The sequence below is a fragment of the Chiloscyllium plagiosum genome, chromosome 18 (genome assembly GCF_004010195.1).
Source record: "Chiloscyllium plagiosum isolate BGI_BamShark_2017 chromosome 18, ASM401019v2, whole genome shotgun sequence".
Taxonomy (NCBI): Eukaryota; Metazoa; Chordata; class Chondrichthyes; order Orectolobiformes; family Hemiscylliidae; genus Chiloscyllium; species Chiloscyllium plagiosum.
In genome coordinates, this window is record NC_057727.1 from 4,949,228 (window position 1) to 4,974,492 (window position 25,265).

Below are 25,265 nucleotides of genomic sequence, written 5' to 3' on the forward strand. Positions count from 1 at the left end.
GGAGGCGGAGGAATTGGGAATATGGGATGGCATTTTTGCAAGAGGTAGGGTGGGAAGAGGTGTAATCCAGGTAGCTGTGGGATTCGGTGGGTTTGTAGAAAATGTCAGTGTCAAGTCGGTCGTCAGTGGCGACCGACTTGACACTGGCATTTTCTACAAACCCACCAACTCCCACCGCTACCTGGATTACACCTCTTCCCACCCTACCTTTGCAAAAATGCCATCCCGTATTCCCAATTCCTCCGCCTCCGCCGTATCTGCTCCCAGGAGGGGCGGTTCCACCATAGAACACACCAGGTGGCCTCCTTCTTTAGAGACCGCAATTTCCCTTCCCACGTGGTTAAAGATGCCCTCCAACGCATCTCATCCACATCCCGACCTCCGCCCTCAGACCCAACCCCTCCAACCGCAACAAGGGCAGAACGCCCCTGGTGCTCACCTTCCATCCTACCAACCTTCGCATAAACCAAATCATCCGCCGACATTTCCGCCACCTCCAAACAGACCCCACCACCAGGGATATATTTCCCTCCCCACCCCTCTCCGCCTTCCGCCAAGACCGTTCCCTCCGTGACTACCTGGTCAGGTCTACGCCCCCTCTACGACCCACCCTCCCATCCTGGCACTTTCCCCTGCCACCGCAGGACCTGTAAAACCTGTGCCCACACCTCCTCCCTCACCTCCATCCAAGGCCCTAAAGGAGCCTTCCACATCCATCAAAGTTCTACCTGCACATCCACTAATATCATCTGGCACTTTCCCCTGCCACCGCAGGACCTGTAAAACCTGTGCCCACACCTCCTCCCTCACCTCCATCCAAGGCCCTAAAGGAGCCTTCCACATCCATCAAAGTTTTACCTGCACATCCACTAATATCATTTATTGTATCCGTTGCTCCCGATGCAGTCCCCTCCACATTGGGGAGACTGGGCGCCTCCTAGCAGAGCGCTTTAGGGAACATCTCCGGGACACCTGCACCAATCAACCACACCGCCCCGTGGCCCAATATTTCAACTCCCCCTCCCACTCTGCCGAGGACATGGAGGTCCTGGGCCTCCTCCACCTCCGCTCCCTCACGACCAAATGCCTGGAGGAAGAACGCCTCATCTTCCTCCTCGGAACACTTCAACCCCAGGGCATCAGTGTGGACTTCAACAGCTTCCTCATTTCCCCTTCCCCCACCTCATCCTAGTTTCAAACTTCCAGCCCGCACTGTCCCCTTGACCTGTCCGGACTTGTCCAACCTGCCTAGCTCCTTTTACACCTATCCACTCCACCCTCTCCTCCCTGACCTATCACCTTCATCTCCTNNNACTCACCTATTGTACTCTATGCTACTTTCTCCCCACCCCCACCCTCCTCTAGCTTATCTCTCCACGCTTCAGGCTCTCTGCCTTTATTCCTGATGAAGGGCTTTTGCCCGAAACGTCAATTTTGCTGCTCGTCGGATGCTGCCTGAATTGCTGTGCTCTTCCAGCACCACTGATCCAGAATCTGGTTTCCAACATCTGCAGTCATTGTTTTTACCTCTATCCAAACAGATCTAAGGCGAAGAACTGCAAGAGTGGGATGGAATCCTTGCAGGACATGGTGTGGGAAGAGCTGTAGTGAAGGTAGTTATGGGAGTCAGTGGCTTTGTATTGGATGATGGTGCATAGTTTATTCCCCAGAATTGAGACGGGGAGGTCAAGGAAAGGAAGGGAAATGCCGGAAATAGACAATGTGAAAGTTACAGAGGGGTAGAAATTGGAGGCAAAGTTAACACAATTTTCAAGGTCCAGGTGGGAGCATGAATTGGCACCCAAACAGTTGTTGATGTACTGATAAAACAGTTGTGGGAGGTGGCCAGTGTAGGACTGGAACAAGGATTATTCCACATATCCCATAAACAGGCAGGAATAAGTGGAACCCATGCGGATGTCCATAGCCACTCCTTTGACTTGGCAGAAGTGAAATGAATTAAAGGAGAAATTGTTCAGTGAGAGAACAAGTTCAGCCGAGCAGAGGAGAGTGTTGGTGGATTGTTCAGGCCTCTGGTCGAGGAAGAAGCCAAGGACTATCATTCTTTCCTGGTGGGGAATGGAGATATAGCGGGATTGGACATCCAGTATACATTTGATTGCCTGGCTAGACCAGTGCCATTCTGAAGGAATTGCATTTTGGAGATGCTGTCCTTCAGACCTGATGCTAAACCTGTCTTTATGCCTGTTGGTTTCCACACAATTTTAAGATTGATCAATGTTATTTGAAGAAGAGCAATGTATGCACCCAGTATCCTGACTAATATTCTGCTTTCAATTCTTAGCAAAACCAAATGAACTCTTCATCTTTGCTGTTCCAAGGACTCGGTGGTTCCGAATGTGCTGCTCTGCTAAAACACATTGAATTAATAAGGAGTTATATAAATGAAATTATCATCATTAAAAATAGTTGCATGCTCTTCTGAGAGGTTTTGGGTAATACAAGAACAATCTTAATGAGAAGCATAACCTTTCTCATCTTGATTATTGTGACACCTTTAAATGTTGGTTTCCATGGATGTTCAAGGGGAAGAAGAGCTAATGAACACACCATTATTTTTTCCCCCTTTTCTTTCACAGCAGTTCTTTAAATGCTTAATATCACATTATATTTCTACAGATGAGAAACTCTGTGAGAATCTACTGGCACCAATTTACTTTTGGAAAATTGCATTATTATTTTCCCACTGGCCTCTTTGAACTTTTCGTTTTCATTTATATTTTCAAAATCAACTACCAGTCTCGATTTAGAAGTAAGATCGCATGTTGCTAAGTTACTGCAATAAAATGTAAATACAACAGCAGAAGGGAAATTGTAACTCAAAAAGGGAACTGTGTACTTTTATGTCTGAAATGGATGTCAATTTAGACAAGACCAAGTTAAGGGCTGAAATTCAAAGTGCCGAGTGCCACCAGGATTTAAAAGTGTAGAAGGGAAGGCGAGATAGGTAAACAGTTTAGGGGACATCACGTTTGATGTTAAAACCTTGTGGATTGCAGGAAGGGAAGAGAACTATGGACGTAGAAGCAATTGGGGCTGTCCCATTGACTTCAGTGTCCTTGGATAAGGAGAAGGAAAACCAAATAAAAACGGAAAGAACTATGGATGCTAAAATCAGAAACAAAAACAGAAATTGCTGGAAAAGCTTAGCAGATCTGGCAGCATCTATGGAGAGATACCAGAGTTAATATTACAGGTCCAGCGATCCTTCCTCAGGACTTCAGATAAAGAGAGGTGAAGGAACCCATTAGAGTGGATTTCCAGAGATTATGGCACAAGGCGCAGCTGAAGGTAAGCAGTAATAAGTGGGGAGATGAAGGACACCAGATTCAGAGGAATGTAGAGTTTCCAAAAACAGGAACAATGAAGCAAATACAAGACAGCATTCAGTGATCGACAGTTCATAATCCAGCCAGAGTGTAGGGCTGGAGGATGACCCAGGTTACTGGGGAGAGATCTGATGTAATAATGTTGTTTGTTTTGGAGGTTGAGTAACTCCATCGTTTGTAACAGTTAACATTATGTGATTGCCATTACATCTGTGATGATGGACTTATTGGAATAATCAAACTCTATTTTCCATCACTGTTAGGGGCTATTCTGTGCAGACCTCCTTCTCTATTTGCCCCACACTTTAAACAGCACGACCTTTCAATAAAAAAAAATTGCTTTCACTGTGATGATTAAACTTATGACAGCATGACTTTTGCAGTGTGCAGTATCTTGATCAGCCTTGACATTTATCTGTGCTAAGATCACATTGTGAAAGCAATACCACTCAAACCAGTATTAGCAGTTTCTAAATAAACAATGCATTTCTGCAGTTTAAATAGCGTTACCGAAGTAACCTCAAGTAATGTTAAAGCTTATGCCTTATTTTCATTTTTTAAAAAGTGTACGCCAGGTTTTGGAACCCTTGGAGGATTCTTTCCTTGGGTGATGAAGTGCTTATCCCAGATTCAACGATGGCCACTTCATCATCTGACAAAGGAAGCTTCTCAGAAGCTTGAGAGTTCTGTACTATTCACTAAGGATCAGGTTATGATTTATCGATGGTCCGATAATCAGCTTTTAAAAAAGGAACCAGTGGTGGTGTTGATTATCACAATGTTGGGAAAAAAAAAGCCCGATTACCCTGTTATTTTTAGCTGCAAGTTCCTTTGTCCAGAGTGTGAGGGTTTTAAATTAACCGACAGAACGTGCTTTCAAAGAGTATTGTGTTTGAACAGAAGGTTTACAGGTATTCTCCTGAAGTGTTTCCCTGAGAAAAGCTGATTTCAAATCCTGTGTCTGGAATGTAATTCTACTTAAAATTAAATGCCCAGCAGGTAGCAGCTGCCACCTCACAAAGACCACTATTTCTTTTCTGGTAGCATCTGTGGAGGATTCTGTCCTCAGAACTGAGGAAAGGTCAATGAACCTGAAATCTTAACTCTGATTGCTGCCAGACCTACTGAGCATTTCCAGTTATTTCTATTTTTGTGCAGGAGTTGCTCACTGGAGTAAACTTCAGAAGGACTACAGAGAAGGTGCATTTGGATTCTTTGTCTCATTTTGCCATTGAAAAGTATCCCTCCTGCCCACCACTCTTTGAAGGATTTTTGTTCATTCCACAACTCTTGTTTCTGTTACCTGATCCATGCCATTCTGGGCACTGATCACTTGTGAGGAAATGCTTTCTGATGTCAGACCTGAATATGCCTTTAATGATTTGTGTCTGTGCCCCATTCCCTGCTGTAGTAGTTCACTGGATTAAAATAGACATTTCCACTTAAATTGTAGAACAATATAGCTCAGAAAGAGGCAGTTTGGCCCAATGTACTACAAACCAACTGACTCCCACAGCTACCTGGACTACACCTCCTCCCATCCTGCCCCCTGTAAAAACGCCATCCCATTCTCCCAATTCCTTCGTCTCCGCCGCATCTGCTCCCAGGAGGACCAGTTCAAAATACGTACAACACAGATGGCCTCCTTCTTCAAGGACCGCAATTTCCCCCCCGACGTGGTCGACGGTGCCCTCCACCGCATCTCCTCCACTTCCCGCTCCTCCGCCCTTGAGCCCCGCCCCTCCAACCGCCACCAGGACAGAACCCCACTGGTCCTCACCTACCACCCCACCAATCTCCATGTACAGCGCATCATCCGCCGTCACTTCCGCCACCTCCAAACAGACCCCAGCACCAAGGATATATTTCCCTCCCCACCCCTATCAGCTTTCCGTAGAGACCACTCCCTCCGCGACTCCCTTGTCAGATCCACACCCCCCACCGACCCAACCACCACTCCCGGCACCTTCCCTTGCAACCGCAGGAGGTGCAACACTTGCGCCCACACCTCCCCCCTCACTTCTCTCCAAGGCCCCAAGGGAAACTTCCATATCCGCCACAGATTCACCTGCACCTCCACCCACATCATCTACTGCATCCGCTGCAGCCGGTGTGGCCTCCTCTATATTGGGGAGACAGGCCGCCTACTTGCGGAGCGATTCAGGGAGCACCTCTGGGCCACCCGGACGAACCAACCCAACCAACCTGTGGCACAGCATTTCAACTCCCCCTCCCACTCCACCGAGGATATGCAGGTCATTGGACTCATCCACCGCCAAACCACAACAACCCGACGGTCGGAGGAGGAGCGTCTTATCTTCCGACTGGGAACCCTCCAACCGCAGGGGATGGACTTGGGCTTCACCAGTTTCTTCATCCCCCCTCCCCCCACCTTGTCTCAGCCGGATCCCTCCAGCCCGGCACCGCCTTCCTGACCTGCTGTCTTCTTCTTGACCTCTCCGCCTCCATCCTATTCCGACCTATCACCCTCACCTTGGCCTCTTTCCACCTATCACATTTCCAACTCCCCTCCTCCCAGTCCCTCCTCCCTACCTTTTATCTTCTCCTGCTGAACACTCTCTGCTCATTCCTGAAGAAGGGCCTGTGCCGAAACGTCGAATCTCCTGTTCCCTGGATGCTGCCTTACCTGCTTTGCTGTTCCAGCAATAAAGTTTCAACCTGTTCTTTCACTTAGTCTTGGCCACTAGCACACTCTGAACAATCACCGCTCATTGCCTTCAGTGGAGCAAAGGGAGGGAAAGAGCATTGAATAGGAACAACCTCAGAACAGCAAAAAGCTGTTCAAAAGTCTACATTCAAGATAAAAAGTCCCAACTTTTCATAATCTTTCCTCACTATTAGTTAGATTCAATGTGTGTGTGAGTTCCCATAGTCTTAACAGAGCATAGGGCTGCTCTCTCATTAGAGAAAGAGATGATTGGTGATGATTCAACCTGAGGGCTGCCAGACCTCAGGCTAGAAGAGAGGTTGAGAAGTTGGATACAATATTGTATATTTCACACACTTTCACAGTTAAAATGTTAGGAAAAGTGCTTCTTGAATCTTAAGTTTAAAATCCCATTATTCATTTATTAATTCATGTTTTATGATGGCTCAAAGTTTTCTGCTAGTGTGCCATTTGATATTAAAAGTCTAGGCTTTTCTATGACTCAATTTATATCTTTGTGAGCCTTGTTTGTTAATATCTTTCACAGCCTATGTCTGTTGAAGAATGTGTCAGTTAAATATTGATTTGACTGTATTTCCAGTGAAACATGATGCAGTGTTGCCTGATGATACAATAAACCAAAGAATAACTAGTGCATTAACTTTCTTGCAGCATGTTGACTACTACCAACTTGCGTCAGCACAATTCAATGAAGCTGCAGCAATAGCAGAAGTTCGTGTCAAGTAAGTGCCCTGAAAATGGACTGTTTGAACAACCCAAATATTGTACTGAATTAGTGGAAGAGTATCTGGGATTGCTGATTTTGTTAGGGACTAGCTAGTGGGCAGCTGACTGCGCATGGAATATGCCACACAGCTGCAATCAGATGCTGGGATTACTTGGTATGACTTGACTGTTTTTTAATTAATCTTTAGGGTGCATGACATCTTCATAAACTGCTGCAATTTCACACACCTTAGTGTCCTGCAGTTCACTCTGGAATGCGTTTAGGAGTCAAACATTATGGTCTGGGTCTATAGCTGCATTTAGATCCTCAATGAGTAAGGATGGCAGGTTTCACCTCCTAAAATCAACTTCACAGCTTCAAGGTAAAATTTAACTGTATCAGGTTTTTGTGTTTCCGTTTTTTAAAACCTGAATTAAAATTCTCAAACAGCCATAATGGTACTTAAACTCAAATTATCTGTAATGTGGAGGTCCTGGTGTTTAGATTACTTACAGTGTGGAAACAGGCCCTTCGGCCCAACAAGTCCACACCACCCCGCCGAAGCGCAACCCACCCATACCCCTACATCTACCCCTTACCTAACACTACGGGCAATTTAGCATGGCCAATTCACCTGACCTGCACATCTTTGGACTGTGGGAGGAAACCGGAGCACCCGGAGGAAATCCACGCAGACACGGGGAGAAAGTGCAAACTCCACACTGTCAGTTGCCTGAGGCGGGAATTGAACCCGGGTCTCTGGCGCTGTGAGGCAGCAGTGCTAACCACTCTGCCAACGTGCCGCCCAAACCCCAGTTCAGTGTTGAACTGGGGTAGGCAAAAATTAAAAATCACATGACAGCAAGTTATGGTCTAACAGGTTTATTTGAAAGTACAAGCTTTTGCTTGACGAAGGGGCAGTGCTCCAAAAGCTTGTGATTTCAAATAAACCTGTTGGACCATTACCTGGTATCGTGTGATTTTTAACTTCATATCATCTGATCATTAGTCCAAGCTCTGAACTACAATAATACCATCTGGGTATGTTAGCTAAAAAGTTTGATTTTGACCATGTCCAGTGATTTAGTGGAGAAAAGCATACCACAATTTGATTTGGAGTCATACAAACTGGGAATGTCTGACACTGTTCTCGAAGTCAGTATTAAAATCTGATTGAAGCTGGATCAGGAGTAGATTTTTGCAAAAGCAGGGAGTGTCTTTGCGCTAGGAGAGGAACATAAATGTACCATTGTTCAATTCGTTGTTCATTAATCCCTGTTAGAAAGGCAACATGTCAGGACATTGGATGAAGAAGGATGCTTGGTATTTGGAAGTGATGCACCAAAGATGTGGAAGCACTCGTTGCTTGAATGCACATACAAAAAGCAGCAAAGTTCCAGAGGGTAAATACAGCAAATATTCTGGTCCATACAAAGAAAGGGGGAGCAATTTGATCGTTGAACTCAAAGTATTTGGGAAAAATCCTTACCCAGAGACTGATTAGAATGTGAAACGTGACACCTGGAATGCTTAAGATGACTGACATTCTAAAAATTTTCCTGTTGGATTTAAGCACTACTGGCGAGACCAGTATTTGTTAGTCATCTCTAAGTGTCCTTGACCAAATGGTGACTAGCCAATGTCAGACTAATGTATGGGCATCCACTGTGTTGTTAGGAAAGGAATTTCAGATTTTCGACCCAGCTGTAGTGAAGGAATAGTGATTTTGTTCCAAGTGTTGCAATATTGTGGTGGTACCATTACTAGGAATTTAACTGGACTAGCCATTTAAATGCTGTAGCTACAATAGACAATAGACAATAGGTGCAGGAGTAGGCCATTCTGCCCTTCGAGCCTGCACCGCCATTCAATATGATCATAGCTGATCATTCCTAATCAGTATCCTCTTCCTGCCTTATCTCCATAACCCTTGATTCCACTACAAAAGCAGGCATTCTGACAGAAGGATAGCAAGCCAAGCCAAATCAGATTCGCTAACATTGGGTATTATAACACAGTGAAATTAAAATACTTGGTGACCCTTAAAATTGCCCAATTGTTTCTAACCAGACTTTATGAACAACCGATATCAGACTCCAATTTTAAAGCTTAAACAAAAATGAATAATTTATTACTAACACTGCAACCTTAGCAGAACTGAATTAAACAATAAGATAATCTAATTAATGGCCATGATTTAAACCCAATCTTCTTTGATCGTAACTCCTGCTCAAACATACAAAGTTAAAGAATAAATTGAAAGGAAGTAAAAGAGTTGTATCTGACCTGTTCAGTTAAGGAGTTTTGAACGCCAGTTGTTAAACCTTCATGCAATCCTTGGATAATGAGTGGATCATCAACATGTGGTGCTGTATATATTACTTGAATTCTGAATTGACCAGTGCAAACAACTTCCATGGGCTGCTGGAGACTTTTACTCGTGTCTTCCAGACTGGGGTTCTTTTCCCAGAGCTTCCAACAATTTGATAACTAGTTGATAATGAGAGGGTCACCAAAACTCCATTCAGCAGATACATTGCCTCCTGTCCAAAATCTAGTCCAAGCTGTTTTAGTCTTTTGTCTCTCTTTCTGTTTTTTCAACATTCCCTTTGTTTGACTGGGTAGCACTCTGTCCCATTGAGTGACCCTTTTTAACATGCAGTCAGCTGCCACTTTTTGTGCATAATACATCTCAGGTGCCAAAATGTCTGCAGCTTGCATAGAACAATAATTAACCTGCAACTACCTTTCCAGGCTAGTACCAATCAACAAATTTGTATAGTTGTTCTTTCCCTTTTTTTAAGGTAAACTGCTGCTCAAAGTCCAAAATTCAACTCTCAACTTCAGCTCATAGTTCCAAACCGAAAATGAGAAAAATAAAGACAAACAGCGATGGTCCCAATATAAGTCAGTGGCTGGGAATCCTTCAGCAAGTAACTCACCTCGTGACTCCCAAACCCTGTCCACCATCTGCAAGGCACAAGTCAGTACTGTGACGAGATGCTCCCCATTGCTTGGATGAGAGCGCAGCTCCAAAAACACTGAAGAAGCTCACTTTCACTGCATACTGTAGCATTGTAGGTGGTGGATAGGCTTCAGGGAATCAGGAAGTTGGTTATTTGCTGCAGGACTCCCAAACTCTGACCAGGTTGTATGGCTCTAGTGTTTTTATGGCAGTAAATTCAATTTCAGATCAATGGTAACCACTAGGGTATTGATGGTGGGACACTCAGTAGTGATGTTAAATGTCAAGGGGAGAAAAGAATAGAAGAACATTTTGAAGGGGTTAGATAAAGAGGGTTGTGTGGAGCATAAAGCCCAGCACACAGTAATTAGGGCAAATAGATTGGTTAAATGCTGTAACAACTTAAAATTCTAGCTTGAAATGAAATGTTCAAACAATTATGTTAGTCAGCTGCCTATAGCAGCTGGGTATTAATACGATGGTATTCAACCATGTGAATCAGACCAAAACACTTTAAACTATTTTTTTTAAACAGCATTGGGTTAGTTTAATTTTAAATAGATGCTGTGAAGGCAGGGCCACCTTTGTACTTTCCTTTCTTGTGTGCATGCCTGTGTTCAATAAAACTTTATTCTTGTGTTGTGGTCCATAAATGGAGCATATGTGAAGCAGATGGGATTTTAAAGCATTTATATTTGTCAAATCCTGATAAAACAAAAAAAAAGCTTTTTATATAACCTCCACAGATCCAATTTCAGTGGAAAGAATTTTATTCAATAAATCTCACAGGATGGCCAATTATAGGTGAGGTAGGCTACTGCTGTTCCTCAGGTTTGAAGTCCTGTCTCTTCAATTACCCTTCTCTAATTTGTCTGCTAGCTAAACTGCCTCTTTAGATCAGAGTCAGGGTGCCTGATGTTTAACTTTCAGCTCTTGTTCACTATTCCCTTTTTGTTCAGTTTAGTTAAAGTACCCAGTCATTTTCCTTGTTCCACTTCTGGTGAGCTCTCCACATTACAAATACCATTTTCTGCCTTTCAGAAGGCTGTACACTGCGATCTTTCCTGCTTCCATTTCCATCCACTAATTCCTGCTTTGTGTTCTAGTCCTCTCCTCTCCCTATTTTCTTCAAACATTTTCCAGAGGTGGTGATGTGACTATATTTCTGTTGTGTTGGGAGGAAGAGAATGGGGCCGGAATTTAGAAAGAAAAGGTTTACTCTGCTTGCACAATTGTGAAAGTTTGTAGATTGTTTTTTAGAGATTGGGAATTAATGTCAGTCAGGACTTCCACTGTGGAAAAATGACTTAGAACTTTGAAACAGACACAGAGCATTGGAGAAGCTCAGCAGGTCTGGCAGCATCTAGGGAGAGAGAAACAGAGTTCATATTTCAGTCTGATGTATCTTTTCTTCAGCACTGAAAAGGACCGGAAAGTAATGGTTTCTTTGCTGTTAACAGAGGAGGAGGAGGAGTGAGTGGAACAAATCCTCTTGCTTCTTCTGCTCCCCTGACAACTGTATAAAATACACCATTTTTCAGCCGTTTTCAGTCTTGAAGGAGAGCCATATTGGGGCTCGAATCATTAACTCTGTTTCTCTCTCCACAAACAATGCCAGATTTGCTTTGTTTCTCCAGCATTTCCTGTTTTTTATTTCAGATTTCCAGCATCCTCAGTATTTTGTTTTTATTATAATTTGGTGAACTACAGAATAATACACATAGAATCTGGCCCATCAGACCTCTGATAGTTTTTTAATGGAATTATCCAAAAGGTATTATGCTCCTGCTCTGTCCCTACAGCTTCAAAATACGTTTCCATCAAATCTATGACTCTAAGACTCTAAGTATTCATTCAGCTGGAAGTTACTGTTAAATGAAGTATATATTTTCTGGTTACCAATTCTTTCCCTGGAAACAATACCCTTCATTTATTCTAACAAAACAATTAATAATTTTAAATGCTCTGTCTTTTCTGCTTTAAGCAGGACAGGATTAGATTCTTCAGTTTCTCCTGGAATGCCATAATGATCAGTGCTGGATCCAATACTTTTCGTCATTTATGTAATTGATTTGGATGTGAACATAGGAGGTATAGTTAGTAAGTTTGAGATGACACCAAAATTGGAGGTTTAGTGGATACGAAGAAGGTTACCTCAGATTACAACAGGGTCTTGATCAGATAGGCCAATGGGCTGAGGAGTGGCAGATGGAGTTAAATTTAGATAAATGCGAGGTGTTGCATTTTGGGAAAGCATATCTTTGCAGGATTTATACATTTAATGGTAAGGTCCTGTGGAGTGTTGCTGAACAAAGAAACCTTGGAATACAGGTTCATAGCTCCTTGAAAGTGGAGTCGCAGGTAGCTAGGGTAGTGAGGAAGGCGTTTGGTATGCTTTCCTTTATTGGTCAGGGTATTGAGTACAGGAGTTGAGAAGTCATGTTACGGCTGTACAAGATGTTGGTTGGGCCACTTTTGGAGTATTGTGTGCAATTCTGGTCTCCTTCCTATTGGAAGGGTGTTGTGAAACTTGAAAGGGTTCAGGAAAGATTTAGAAGGATATTGCCAGGATGAGAGGATTTGAGCTATAGGGAGAGGTTGAATAGGCTGGGGCAATTTTCCCTGGAGCATTGGAGGCTGAGGGGTGACCTTATAGAGGTTTATAAAATCATGAGGGGCATGGAGAGGGTAAATAGACAAGGTCTTTTCCCTGGGGTGGGGGAGTCCAGAACTAGAGGCATAGGTTTAGGGTGAGAGGGGAAAGATATAAAAGAGACCTAAGGGGCAACTTTTTCACGCAGAGGGTGGTACATGTATGGAATGAGCTGCCTGAGGAAGTGGTGTAGGCAGGTACAATTGCAACATTTAAAAGGCATCTGGATGTGTATATGAATAGGAAGGGTTTGGAGGGATATGGGCCGGGTGCTGGCAAGTGTGGCTAGATTAGGTTGAGATATTTGATCGGCATGGACGGGTTGGACCGAAGGGTCTGTTTCCGTGCTGTGCATCTCTATGACTCTGACCCAATGTCTCAATTCCTTCATCCTTGCCATTATTTGATTACATTTTCTCTGTAGCCTCTCAAATACATTACAATTTTTCTTAAAATATGATATCTAGAATTGAACACTGTATTCCAACATAACCAGTGTAATTCTGTACTAGCCATAATGTTATACAATCTTTTGTTCTTTGCAGCCAATATTGCTTTATTCAGTGGAAATATAACACCCTGTCTTGTGAGCAACAACCATGTAAAGTTAGAATAATGGTACAATTGCACAGCTTAAAGTAAAGGCAGCGTAATGGCTTGAATGCAGAACATAAAATAAAAACGGTGTAATGACATGAATGCACAGCATAAAGTAAAGGCAGGGTAATGATATGAATGAGCTGAAAATGTGTTGCTGGAAAAGCGCAGCAGGTCAGGCAGCATCCAAGGAGCAGGAGAATCGACGTTTCGGGCATGAGCCCTTCTTCAGGAATCTGCCCGAAACGTCGATTCTCCTGCTCCTTGGATGCTGCCTGACCTGCTGCGCTTTTCCAGCAACACATTTTCAGCTCTGATCTCCACTTTCTCCTAATGATATGAATGCTCAGTTTAAAAGCAGAGTGATGGTACGAATGCACAGCATAAAGGCAAAGTAATGATACGAATGTACAGCATAAAGGCAGAGTGATGGCTTAAAGAAAAAAACGTAAAGGCAGAGCAATGGTGTGAATGCACAGTTTAAGGTAAACACAACAATGGTGCAAATGGACAGTAAACAGTAAAGGCAATGTAATGGTGCAAGTGTGCAAAATATCTGCTAGCATCACTGAAGAGACAACTTGATGTTTCAGTTATAATTTTTTTACCAAGAATAGAAATTCAAAAATAACTGAGCAATTTTATTCATTATTCTTCTGTTTAATTGCCTTTTTCACACAAGGCCTAATGAATGTTTTAAATTTAAACAGTGCTGACAGGTTTGCTTTGACATTGACTGGAGGACAGGAAACATGAAATACTTTTATAAACACTATGTTTCTAAATTACTTGCGATTTTATGACCATAAGAAACATGTTTCAAAAGAACAAAAAATTTGTGTTTATATAACATCTATCATGATCTCAGGATGTCTTAAAACATTTACATCCAATGCTGTATTTTTTGAAATTCAGTCGTTGTTGAATGTAGAAATGTGGAGCCAGTTGACAAATAGCAAGCTCCCCCAAACAGCAATGAAACAATGAGCAAATAATCTGTTTTACAGTGATATTGATTGAAGAATAAATATTGCCCAGAACAACAAGGAGCACTGGTGTTGGATGTTTTCATTTTCTTGAGGGCAGATGAGGAGCCAGGGTTAAATGTCTGATCTGAAGGATGGCATCTTTACTATTGCAGTAGCCCCTCAGTATTTTCACTTGATCAGTTAGCCAGGATTATGTGCTCAAAGTATGTTAATGCAACATCTATGTATTAGATAGAGCCAGCTGTAAGTTGTGAAACAAGTTTATGATGTCTCAGTCGAGTTCCTAGTGGGCTTCAAACTATTGCATGCTCCTACACAATATTCAATATAAATTGTCTGGTTTAGGATACTTCTACAAATGGAAGAGCATTTTTGGAATTGGGAATTTTGACAGAGCTGTATCTATCTGTGCTAGATAGACGCTGTGACTAGTTGGAAAACACAGCTTTTCAAGGAGTTGGATAATGGAAAAAAGTATATCCTTTTAAATGTTTTTCACTATCCCAAACTCTGCTGTTTCCACACCTCTTTCAACGATGTAAGGGAAAGATGAATTTGGCTGTCAATGTTGCTGTCTATAACAGCTTGCTGTACCTTACCAGCTGTAACTACACCTCCTGACAAGTATTCTTCCAATTGATATCCACCACATTTCATGTACTGCACCCACATAAAGAAGGAAATTCCATTCTCAGAGACTTGCCTGCTTTTCTTTTGTTTGCTCCTTGTATTGTTTTAGCTTCTCTCAATCAGTTCCCCTCCCTCCCCTTCACTGTTTTATCTACATGATTAATGGCAGACAGCTTTAAAGCTTGTTTAATAAGCAAGAAGACATTTTTAGTAACAGCTGGTGCCTTACTACAGACCACCCCCTGCAGGTTCCAAGAGAGGTTTAGTCGCTTGCTCAAATTGTTCCAGTCACTTTAAAAAAGGAAATGGTAACATTAGCCCTTGGCATGGCATACTCTGTCAGTGACTCTGTTTTGTCCCGTACCTTTACATTTGCTGCTTTCTTCATTACACAGAGGAAACGGTTTATTAAGAAAAAAAGAATAATGTCTGTTTGACACATAGGTCTGAATTATTCAAAGTCAAGCATCTCCCTCTGTTCTGTTTGGTCTTCTCGTCTATCTGCCAAACTAGTGCTGAAGCAGCAACTAGGATCAGTATCAGCTGATACACCAATCTTTTCCCAGCAATAAGTCTCTCTTCTGCCACAGAAGAATGTGAGAAAGGTCAAGGATAAAGCAAGGACAGTTGGCTACATTCAGGTACTGGTATTGGTGCTGTCACCGCCATGCCGTAAAGGAGGTACTCCAAAGATTTGCTGCTCCTTGTTTGAGTGGGGTAAATAGGGAGATGTAGATGACAGGAGGATTAGTAACTAGAACATACAGATTTAATTCACAAAAGAACTGGAAGGGAGACAAATAAACCTTATTTCTTTCACAGAATTGGAGTTGCTATGTTCTGGAATACACCACTTCAAATTGTGGTGGAAGCAGATAGTCATACTTTCAAAACGGAATTAGATAAATACTCGAAGGGAAACAATTATAGGGATTTAGAGAAAAATCATGGATGTTGAACTAACTGGATCGTTCTATCAAAGAGCCATCACAGATCCACTGGACCAAATAGCCTCCTGTACTTTTAATTCTAGTTCTTTATTTGCGGCCAGCTATTTAGCACTGTTTCAGCCTCTGTTTAATGGTGAAAATGCAAGGTACTATAGTAAGGGCATGACATTCCCTCTCTATTTTGACCTATAGTCCTGGACTAGTGTTAATTAAAATGACACATTTAGTGTTCATGCCCTTTGAATTTGAAACACCACGTCTAGGAACAACCAGGAACAGTCAAGGGCGGATGGCTGACCAGGTCTAAATTTGAAAGTGTTTCGGGCTTCAGCCAAGAACAGAAGCAGAATAGGACAGAAAGTCAAGGTCCTGAATTATAAAGCCACTTACTGTCTCTAGATATGTGATGGACGTTCTGATTCATTCTGACATATATGATTCAAAACCTTGAATTTGAGGCAGCCCAGTTACTTATTTTGTGGTGCACTGTGTTTGGAATATCATTTTGAGTCCAGTGAGGTGCGCAGATAATTGGCTTGCTGAGTTGGTCTGTTGCCAGGTACCTTCTTTATGACATGTAAGTATTGTCAATCAGAAGACAACTGAGCAAGCTTTGGTGAGGCAAGATACCCAATGACATGACTTGCTGTCCCAATGCCTCAGTTCCAGCATCCTATGTGTAAGGGCAGCCAGAATGTTAAATTTATTTTTTTCTTCTCTAAGTGACCAATGACTATTAAGTGTAGTTTATAAAAAGAAACATTACATCTTGGAGGATGATATTGGCTTTGTGGTGTTGTCTTCATTTTCTGAACTGCAGTGGGGCATATATGATTGTCCAGATTTTATACTCAGAAAATCTTAAGCTAATTTTATTTTCTCCTTGCATGAATAGTAGAAGTTTTTATTACTTTAATCAACCCTAGCATTTTTTACCTCCTAAAAAATGATTTTTCAGTCACTTAAAGTTTCTGTGACTTTTCTTTGCTCATGAACTGAAATAACACATTAGAGGTTGTATCCCGTCACATATAAAGTACTTGACACTGGTCAAGCTTCCTCAGAGCCAGCTCTCAGAGTGAACAGAACCTCTTGTACTTCTGTTTATTTTTTTCTAATTTTATTAAGCAATTACAAAACAGTTTACAAAAAAAGTTAACATTTACAGCTGTATACAACAGCAATTTTACAAGGGAGAGGAGCAGCAAAACCAGGCTCCAAACCTGCTGTTCAACCAGTTTACAGGGAAATGAGGACAAATCTCAAATCCCAGTTTCAAACATGAAAAGACATCAACACATTTGTACATAAAAAGCCAATCCAGTTACATAAAAATAGTGCATACAATATAGGCCCAGCAAGCCCCCGTCCCTCCCACCTTCCGACCACTCTAAGGTAGCCCGCCCCTACGCACCTTCTGGCTCTCGGTCCAGCCCATGCCCCTTCCAGTTCTCGGTCCGCTCTGACACACCTTTCGACCGCCTCTAGGACAGGCTGCCCCAGTACCCACCTGCCGTGACAGTGGTCAGGAAGGCCTACCCAACTTCCGGCTTCACTTACCATCCTCAGAATCTTTCGACCACTTATACGACAGCCCGCCCCGGTACCCGCCCAGGTGACAGCGCTGAGGACAGCTACCTGTCTTATGGCTCTCGGTCTGCCCCTACGCACCATTGGGCTGTCACCCACCCCGATGCACCTTCCGGCCACCTCTAGGACAGCCCATCCTCTTCCCCAGGGACGACATCATGCAGGGTAGCCCACAAGCCTTCCGGATCTCAGCCTGCCCCTACGCGCCTTCTGACTCTTGGCTGCTGTGACACACCTTTTGACCACCTCTAGGACAGCCCGTCCCGATTACCCCTTCTCGGGACGACAGCGCTCAGAACGGCCTACCCACCATCTGGCTTTTAGGGCAACTGGCATCAGGGTGGCCTACCCACCCTCCGGCTTTCGGGACAGCCTACCAACCTTCAGGTTCACAGGATGGCCTACCCACCCTCTGGCTCTTGGGGTGACAGCTTTCAGGATGGCCCATGAGCCTCCCAGCTCTCGGTAAGGCCTGCCAGACCCAGGGACACGCACGACAGTGCAGGTGATAACCCCAACAAACCATATGACAGTTAATTACCAACAGAGTCCTTTCTAGTACAGAGTCCATTAGCATAGATATTTTTCTTCAAAATGTAGAGTCCATTTCCAGGAACAGAGTCCACTCCAGTATACAATGTGCATTGTTGGAAATAGAGTCCTCTCCAAACTGCAGAGTCCGTTGCTAAAAACAGAGTCCGCAACCAAGGGCAGAACCCACTCCCAAAGGCAGCAAATGCACACCCCACAGCACACAGGTGTTCAGTCTCCATCGAGCCCTGGCCCATCCTTGTAGAGCCAGGGTCACTCACAGGAACACAGTACATTGTAAAGGTGCAGTTAACTCACAGGGGTTTTGGTCCACTCCTGAAGGCAAGGTCTTCTCCAAAACCCCAGGATACAGCAAGTGTTCACCTCCCAGCACACACACAGGTGTTCAATCTTCTGAGGCCCGGTCCCAGGGCTAGGCCTCCCCACAGGAACAGCTCCTCTGGTAAAATGTATGTCTTCCACAAGGGCTCAGTCCAAACACCAATAAAAAGTGAAGACACATACAAAAAAAACAAAGAAAACTAGAGTCCAAGGGCTAAGCCCTACCACAAAATTAACATTATCCTTTTCTCAAAAAGAGTAAAATGAGAAAAGAGTAATACACAGGCTGTAACCAGCCAGTGAAACAACAACCCCCTAATGAGAACTGAGCTACACCTGAAACACATTGTGTGCATCAGGAGTTTAACAATCAGTCCTCACTAAAAGGAATGCCAGTTAACAAACTGGCTAAATAATTCAGCCAGTTCAGAAATCAGGTTTCCCCCTCCAAAAAGAAAGAGGGGCAGAAACCAACAGTGACACTGACTGTAGCACCAGCCAGCACAGAGTCTTTTCTCTAAATTGGGAAGACCTCTGAATCTCCTGTTTATATCTGTCAGCCAGGGCTCCCTGATTGGACCAGATTAACAGCCACAATCAGGGAACTCATATTCCATGAGGTCCACCTGGCTGACCTCATTACAATCACTGCTTCCCTCCCTCTCTAAGTCCAGGAACATAGGATTATTTTTTTTCTTGTAGCCGTTCCTGGCTGTTTATGCACTGGGAGTGGTTCCTCTGACTCAGCCTTGGATAAGGGTGGTGTGTACCAGACAATAGCCCGCATCTTGCACCTGAAGTGTCTCAGAAGAAACTCATCCTCTTCTTCAGGCAGTAAAGGTGCCCGGGTGCAAATTCCACCATGTCTATCTCAGACTCCACTGTTTCTTTGACACCAGATAGATGGGGAGAGCCCACAGATTCTGACAGGTTCTGAGAGGCTAGGTATGTTTTGCTCCTGCCCTGTTTGCAAGTTTGCAGCTTTCATGTGATCCATATGCTTGTTTAGAACCACATCACCCACCAAATTTTGTAAATCATGGCATATCCCAAATAACGGCATAAACCTTTCTCTTGTCACGACTGAAATAACTCCAGAGGCCGGTATACTGTGATACTTTATTTACTTGTACTCCCTGAACACCAGTCTGGTTAACATCCCCAATCAGGGAACTCATATACTATGAGGTCCATCTAGTTGACCTCATTACATGGAACCTAGGTCTCATTGAACATTTCCCTCTCTAAATTTACAGCCATTTAAATAATGCTCTGCATTCCTATTTCTGCTACCAAAGTGGATAAGTTCACATTTATCCACATTATATTGTATCTGTCGTGCTTTGTCCACTCACCCAGCCTGACCAAATCACACTGCAACGTCTCTGCATCGTCTTCACTGCTCAGCCTTTCTCCCAGTTTTGTCTCATCTGCAAATTCTGAAATTTACATTTAGTTCCATCATCTAAATGATGAACATGTATTATGAATAGCTCAGGTCATAGTGAGATCCCTGCAGTACCTCACTAGTCACTTGCCTGCCATTCTGAAAATGACCCATTTATTCCTACTCTTTATTCCTGTCTGCTAACTAATTTTCTCTCTATATCAGTATACTACCCCCAATCTGTATTTTAATTATACACATAAATCTCTTTTGTGGGACTTTGTCAAAAGCCTTCTGAAAGTCCAAATAAACCACATCCACTTGCTCCCCCAATCAAATCTACGATTTGCATCCTTGAAGAATTTCAGTGGGTTTGTCAAGTCTGATTTCCCTTTTGTAAATCCATGCTGACTGAGTCTGATTCTAAAACTGTTTTCTATGTCCTCTGCTACAAGATCTTTGCTCATGGACTCTAACCTCTTCCCTATGACCCATGTCAGACTCACTGGTCTATAATACCCTGTTTTCCATCTATCTCCCTTTTTGAATAGTGGGGTTGCATTAGCTACTCTCCAATCTCTAGGAACTGTTCCAGAGCCTGAAGAATCTTGGAAGATGATCTCTCATGCTTCCACAATTTCTGGGGCCACTTCCTTAAGTACATTGGGATGTAAATTATTAGTGTGGCAGGAAGTGAGGACTGCAGATGCTAGAGATCAGAGTGTGGTGCTGGAAAAGCACAGCTGGTCAGGCGTCATCTGAGGAGCAGGAGAATTGATGTTTTGGGCATAAGCCCTTAATCAGGAATGTGATCCTGATGAATTCTTGATGAAGGGCTTATGCCCAAAAACGTCGATTCTCCTGCTCCTCAGATGCTACCTGACCTACTGTGCTTTTCCAGCAGCACACTCTCAACAGTAAATTATTAGACAATGGGAATTTAACAATCTTCAATCCCATCAATTTCTCCAACACAATTTCTCTACTATTACACATTTGCTTCAGTTCTTCCCTCTCACTAAATCCTGAGTTCCTTGTCCTTTCTGGTACGCCATTGGAGAATCCTCCCTCCTTTGTGAAGATAGAAGTGAAGTATGAATTTTGTTCATTGGCCATTTCTTTGTTCCCCATTATAAGTTCCACTGTTTCTGACTGTAAAGGACTTACGCTATCTTTCACCAATCTTTTTCTCTTTATGTACCTGTAGAAACTTTCACAGTCAGTTCTTATGTTCCCCGTAAGCTTAGTGCTATATGCTATTTTCTCCTTCTTAATCAGTCCTTTGGTGTTCCTTTGATGACTTCAAAATGTTCCCAATCGTCAGATCTATTGTTTAATTATTGCCAATTTGTTTGCCTCTTTTTTGCATCTAATACTATCTCTAACTTCCCAGATAAGCCATGGTTTGGTCACTGTTCTCTTTGCACTCTTGCGCTAGCACCTCCAATCTGTTCCATCATTCAGTGGCTGATCTGTGGCCTCACAACATATACTTGCCTTTTGCTCATATACCTTAACACCATTGCTGAACAAAAAGAAATCTTATCGCATAGTTAAAATTGACAACTAATCCAGGCTCCACTGTCTCTTGTGGAAGAGAGTTCCAATCTGCATTGGTGAGGTCCAGCGTGGACTCAGTGGCCAGAGTGTTGGTGGAGGTGAGATGATGCCGAAGAGTGGTGACTTCCACAGCAGTGTGGCAAAGGGAACTTGGGCCTGGTCACCAGGCCCATGGCCATGATGGCACATTTAACAAGAAGGACTGTAAAGTTGGTCACTTTTTTATTTCTTAATGTTTCTGCCTTTATAGTCTATGTTTTGATTTATTTTCCTGTGTTTTAAGTTGGCGCAAGAGAATGCTGACAATATTCAACATTTCTCACTGCATTTTGTAACAAAATACACATGACAATAAATCTTTGTATGTTAGTCTATGATGCTGACACAACTAATCAGGGCAGAAGACGCAGTACGAAATATTTATCAGCTATCGTTTATGGATTGCTGTTTTCAGTGTTAGCACCAGTTACCAAGCAGTGGTACTGACTGCCCATGGTGGTTGCACTTGCTGGATGTCATCAGCTAGTGTTTCCCATGTATGAGCTTTGATATTTACGGTCCTCATGTCAGGCCTGAACCTCTGTGCGCCTACATATTCTATTATTAACAATTGCCACTGTTGCAAAATCGTTGAATCCAGCACCAACTTGTCCGTCATGGAGAGGCCATACACCCCAATCAGATAAAGCTCAGCCCAGGTCAAATCAAGAAAAGAGGGGTCTTTGTAATTTTGCTCTCAGCATGTCCACAACTTTGATGAGGCCTTGTATCCTGTGGGTCTTGAACAGTGCAGTAACTGAATATGTTTCTCATGAAAGTACTGAATATTTGGGGAGGCCTAGGAAGGTGATGGCCTAGTGGTATTATCGCTCGGTTATTAATCCAGAAACTCAGCTAATGTTTTGCGAACCTGGATTCAAATCCCACTATGGCAGACTGTGAAATTTGAATTCAATTTTTAAAGAATCTACTGGTGACCATGAAACCATTGTCGATTGTGGTTCACTAATTTGGTTCACTAATGACTTCAGGGAAGGAAATCTGCCATCCTCACCTGGTCTGGCCTACCCGTGACTCCAGAGCCACAACAATGTGGTTGACTCAAGTGCCCTCTGAAAAGGCCTAGCAGTTGTACCAATCATAACAAAGTCAAAGAAATGAAACTGGATGGATCGCCTGGCATTGATCTAGGTACTGGAAAAGACAACGGCAGAAACAGCCCTATAAATGCTGCAAAGTCCTCCTCACTAACATCTGGCTGCTAGTGCCAAAATTGGGAGAGCTGTCTCGCAGACTAGTCAACATAGTCATACTCACGGAATCATCCCTTACAGGCAATATCTCAGATACCACCATCACCATCCCTGGATATGTCCTATCTCACCGGCAGGACAGAGGTAGGACATAGTAGTATAAATTGGGTGGGAGTTACCCTGGGAGTCCTCAACATTGACTCTGGATCCAATTAAGTCTTATGGCTTCAGGTTAAACATGGACCAGGAAACCTCTTGCTGATTACCACGTACTGTCCTCCCTCAGCTGATAAATCAGTACACCTCTACGTTAAAAACCATTTGGAGAAAGCATTGAAGAAGGCAAGTTCGAACGTACTCTGAGTGTGAGCTTTCAGTATCCACCACCAAAAGTAGCTCGGCACCAGCACTAATGACTGAGTTGGTTGGATCCTAAAGGGCATAGGTGCTAGACAAGGTCTGCGGCAGGAGGTGACGAAACCAACAAGAGGGAAAAACATACTTGACCTCATCCTTACCAATCTGCTCCTGTAGATGCATCTGTCCATAGCAGTATCAGTAAGAGCGACCACCACACAGTCCTTGTGGTGACTAAGTCATGTTTTTGAGAATAACCTCCATTCTATTGTGTGGCATTATCACCGGACTAAATGGAACAGACTTCGAACAGATCGAGCAACTCAAGACTGGGCATCCATGAGGCGCTGCGGGCCATCAACAGCAGCAAAATTGTACTCCAGCACAATCTGTAACTTCATGGCCTGGTATGTTCCCCCACTGAACCATTACCATCAAGCCTAGTGATAACCCTGGTTCAATGGACAGTGCAGGAGGGTACGCCAAAATCAGCAACAGGCATACCTGAAAATGAGAAATCAACCTGGTGAAGATAGAAAACAGGACTACATGCATGTCAAAAAGCACAAGTAGCAAGTGATAGACAGAACTAAGGGATCCCAGAACTAATAGATAAGATCTAAGCTCTGCAGACCTGCCATATCCAGTCATAAGTGGTGGTGGACAACTCACTGGAGGAAGAGACTCCACAAAGATCCTCATCCTTATTGATGGAAGAGCCCAGCACATCAGTGCAAAAGACAAGACTGAAGCATTCGCAACAATTTTCAACCAGAAGTGCCGAGTGGATGATCTATCTCAGCCTCCTCCACTGGTCCCCAACATCAGAGATACCAGTCTTCAGCCAATTCAATTCACTTCATATGATATCAAGAAATAGTTAAAGACACTGGGTACTGCAAACGTTACATGCCCTGACAACATTCCGGCAACAGTACTGAAGACTTGTGCTCCAGAACTTGCCACTCCCCGAGCCAAGCTGATCCAGTACAGTTACAAGGTTGTTGGCATCTACTTGACAGTGTGGAAAATTGCCTAGATATGTCCTCTCCACAAAAAATAAAATAAATACAAGTCAGCCAACTATCTCCCCATCAGTCGAACATCAATAAAGTGATGGAAGGGATCATCAACAGTGCTATCAAGCAGTACCTGCTCAGCAATAACCTGCTCATTGACGCCCAGTTTGGGTTCCGCCAGGGCCACTCTGCTTCTGACCTCAGTAGAGCCTGGGTTCAAACATGGACTAAAGAGCTGAATTCCAGAAGTGAGCGAGAGTGACAGCCCTTGATATCAAGGCTGCATTCGACCAAGTGTGGCATTAAGGAGCCTTGGCAAAACTGGAATCATTGGGTATTGGGGGCAAATTCTCCAGTGATTGGAGTCATACCTAACACATTGAAAGACGGTTGTGGTTGTTGCAGGTCAGTTATCTCAGTTCCAGGACATCACTGCAGGAGATCCTTAGGGTAGTGTCCTTGGCCCATCCATCTTCAACAGCTTCATCATTGATCTTCCCTCCATCGTGAGGTCAGAAATGGGGATGTTCCCTGATGATGACACAATTTGCAACTCCTCAGATACTGAAGCAGTCCGTATTCAAATGCAACAAGATCTGGACAATATCCATGGTAAACTAATAGAGAAAGTGACCCCATGGTAAACTAATAGAGAAAGTGAAGTCACATGGTGTGCAGGGTGTTCTAGCTAGGTGGATAAAAAACTGATTGAGCAATAGGCGACAGAGAAGTAGTAGTTGAAGGGAGTTTCTTGAAATGGAGAATGGTGACCAGTGGTGTTCCACAGGGATCAGTGCTGGGGCCACTGTTGTTTGTGATATACATAAATGATCTGGAAGAGGGCACTGTTGGTATGATCAGCAAGTTTACAGATGACACGAAGATTGGTGGAGTAGCAGAAAGCTTAGGGGACTGTCAAAGAATACAGAAGAATATAGATAGACTGGAGAGTTGGGCGGAAAAGTGGCAGATGGAGTTCGGTCCAGGCAAATATGAGGTGATGCATCTTGGGAAGTCTAATTCTAGAGTGAATTATACAGTAAGCAGAAGAGCCTTGGGAAAAGTTGATGAGCAGAGAGATCTAGGAGTTCAGGTCTATTGTACCCTGAAGTTTTCTGCACAGGTGGATAGAGTGGTCAAGAAGGTATATGGTATGCTTGCCTTCATCAGATGGGGTATTGAGTATAAGAGTTGGCAGGTCATGTTAAAATTGTGCACGAAGTTGGTTTGGCCGCATTTAGAATACTGTGTACAGCTCTGGTCACCACATTACCAAAAGGATGTGGATGCTCTGAAGAGGGTGCAGAGAAGATTTACGAGGATGTTGCCTGGTATGGAAGGTGCTGGCTATGAAGAGAGGTTACGTACGTTAGGTTTGTTTTCATTTGAAAAAAGGAGATTGAGAGGGGAACTTGATTGAGGTCTACAAAGTCATAGAGTCATAGAGATGTACAGCATGGAAACAGACCCTTCGGTCTAACCCGTCCATGCCGACCAGTTATCCCAACCCAATCTATTCCCACCTGCCAGCACCCGGCCCATATCCCTCCAAACCCTTCCTACTCATATACCCATTCAAATGCCTCTTAAATGTTGCAATTGTACCAGCCTCCATCACTTCCTCTGGCAGCTCATTCCATACACGTACCACCCTCTGCGTGAAAACGTTGCCCCTTAGGTCTCTTTTATATCTTTCT

At 43.5% G+C, this 25,265-nt stretch overlaps 1 protein-coding gene across 3 annotated transcripts in view; it reads left to right on the forward strand.

The window, feature by feature from the left end:
- LOC122558814 (MICOS complex subunit mic25-like) overlaps nucleotides 1-25,265 on the forward strand; it is a 521,848-nt gene that overhangs the window by 253,843 nt on the left and 242,740 nt on the right. For all 3 annotated transcript variants that reach the window (XM_043707604.1, XM_043707605.1, XM_043707606.1), the window contains exon 5: nucleotides 6,691-6,761. In XM_043707604.1, the coding sequence (XP_043563539.1) occupies nucleotides 6,691-6,761 (71 nt within the window). The remainder of the gene's footprint in view (nucleotides 1-6,690; nucleotides 6,762-25,265) is intronic.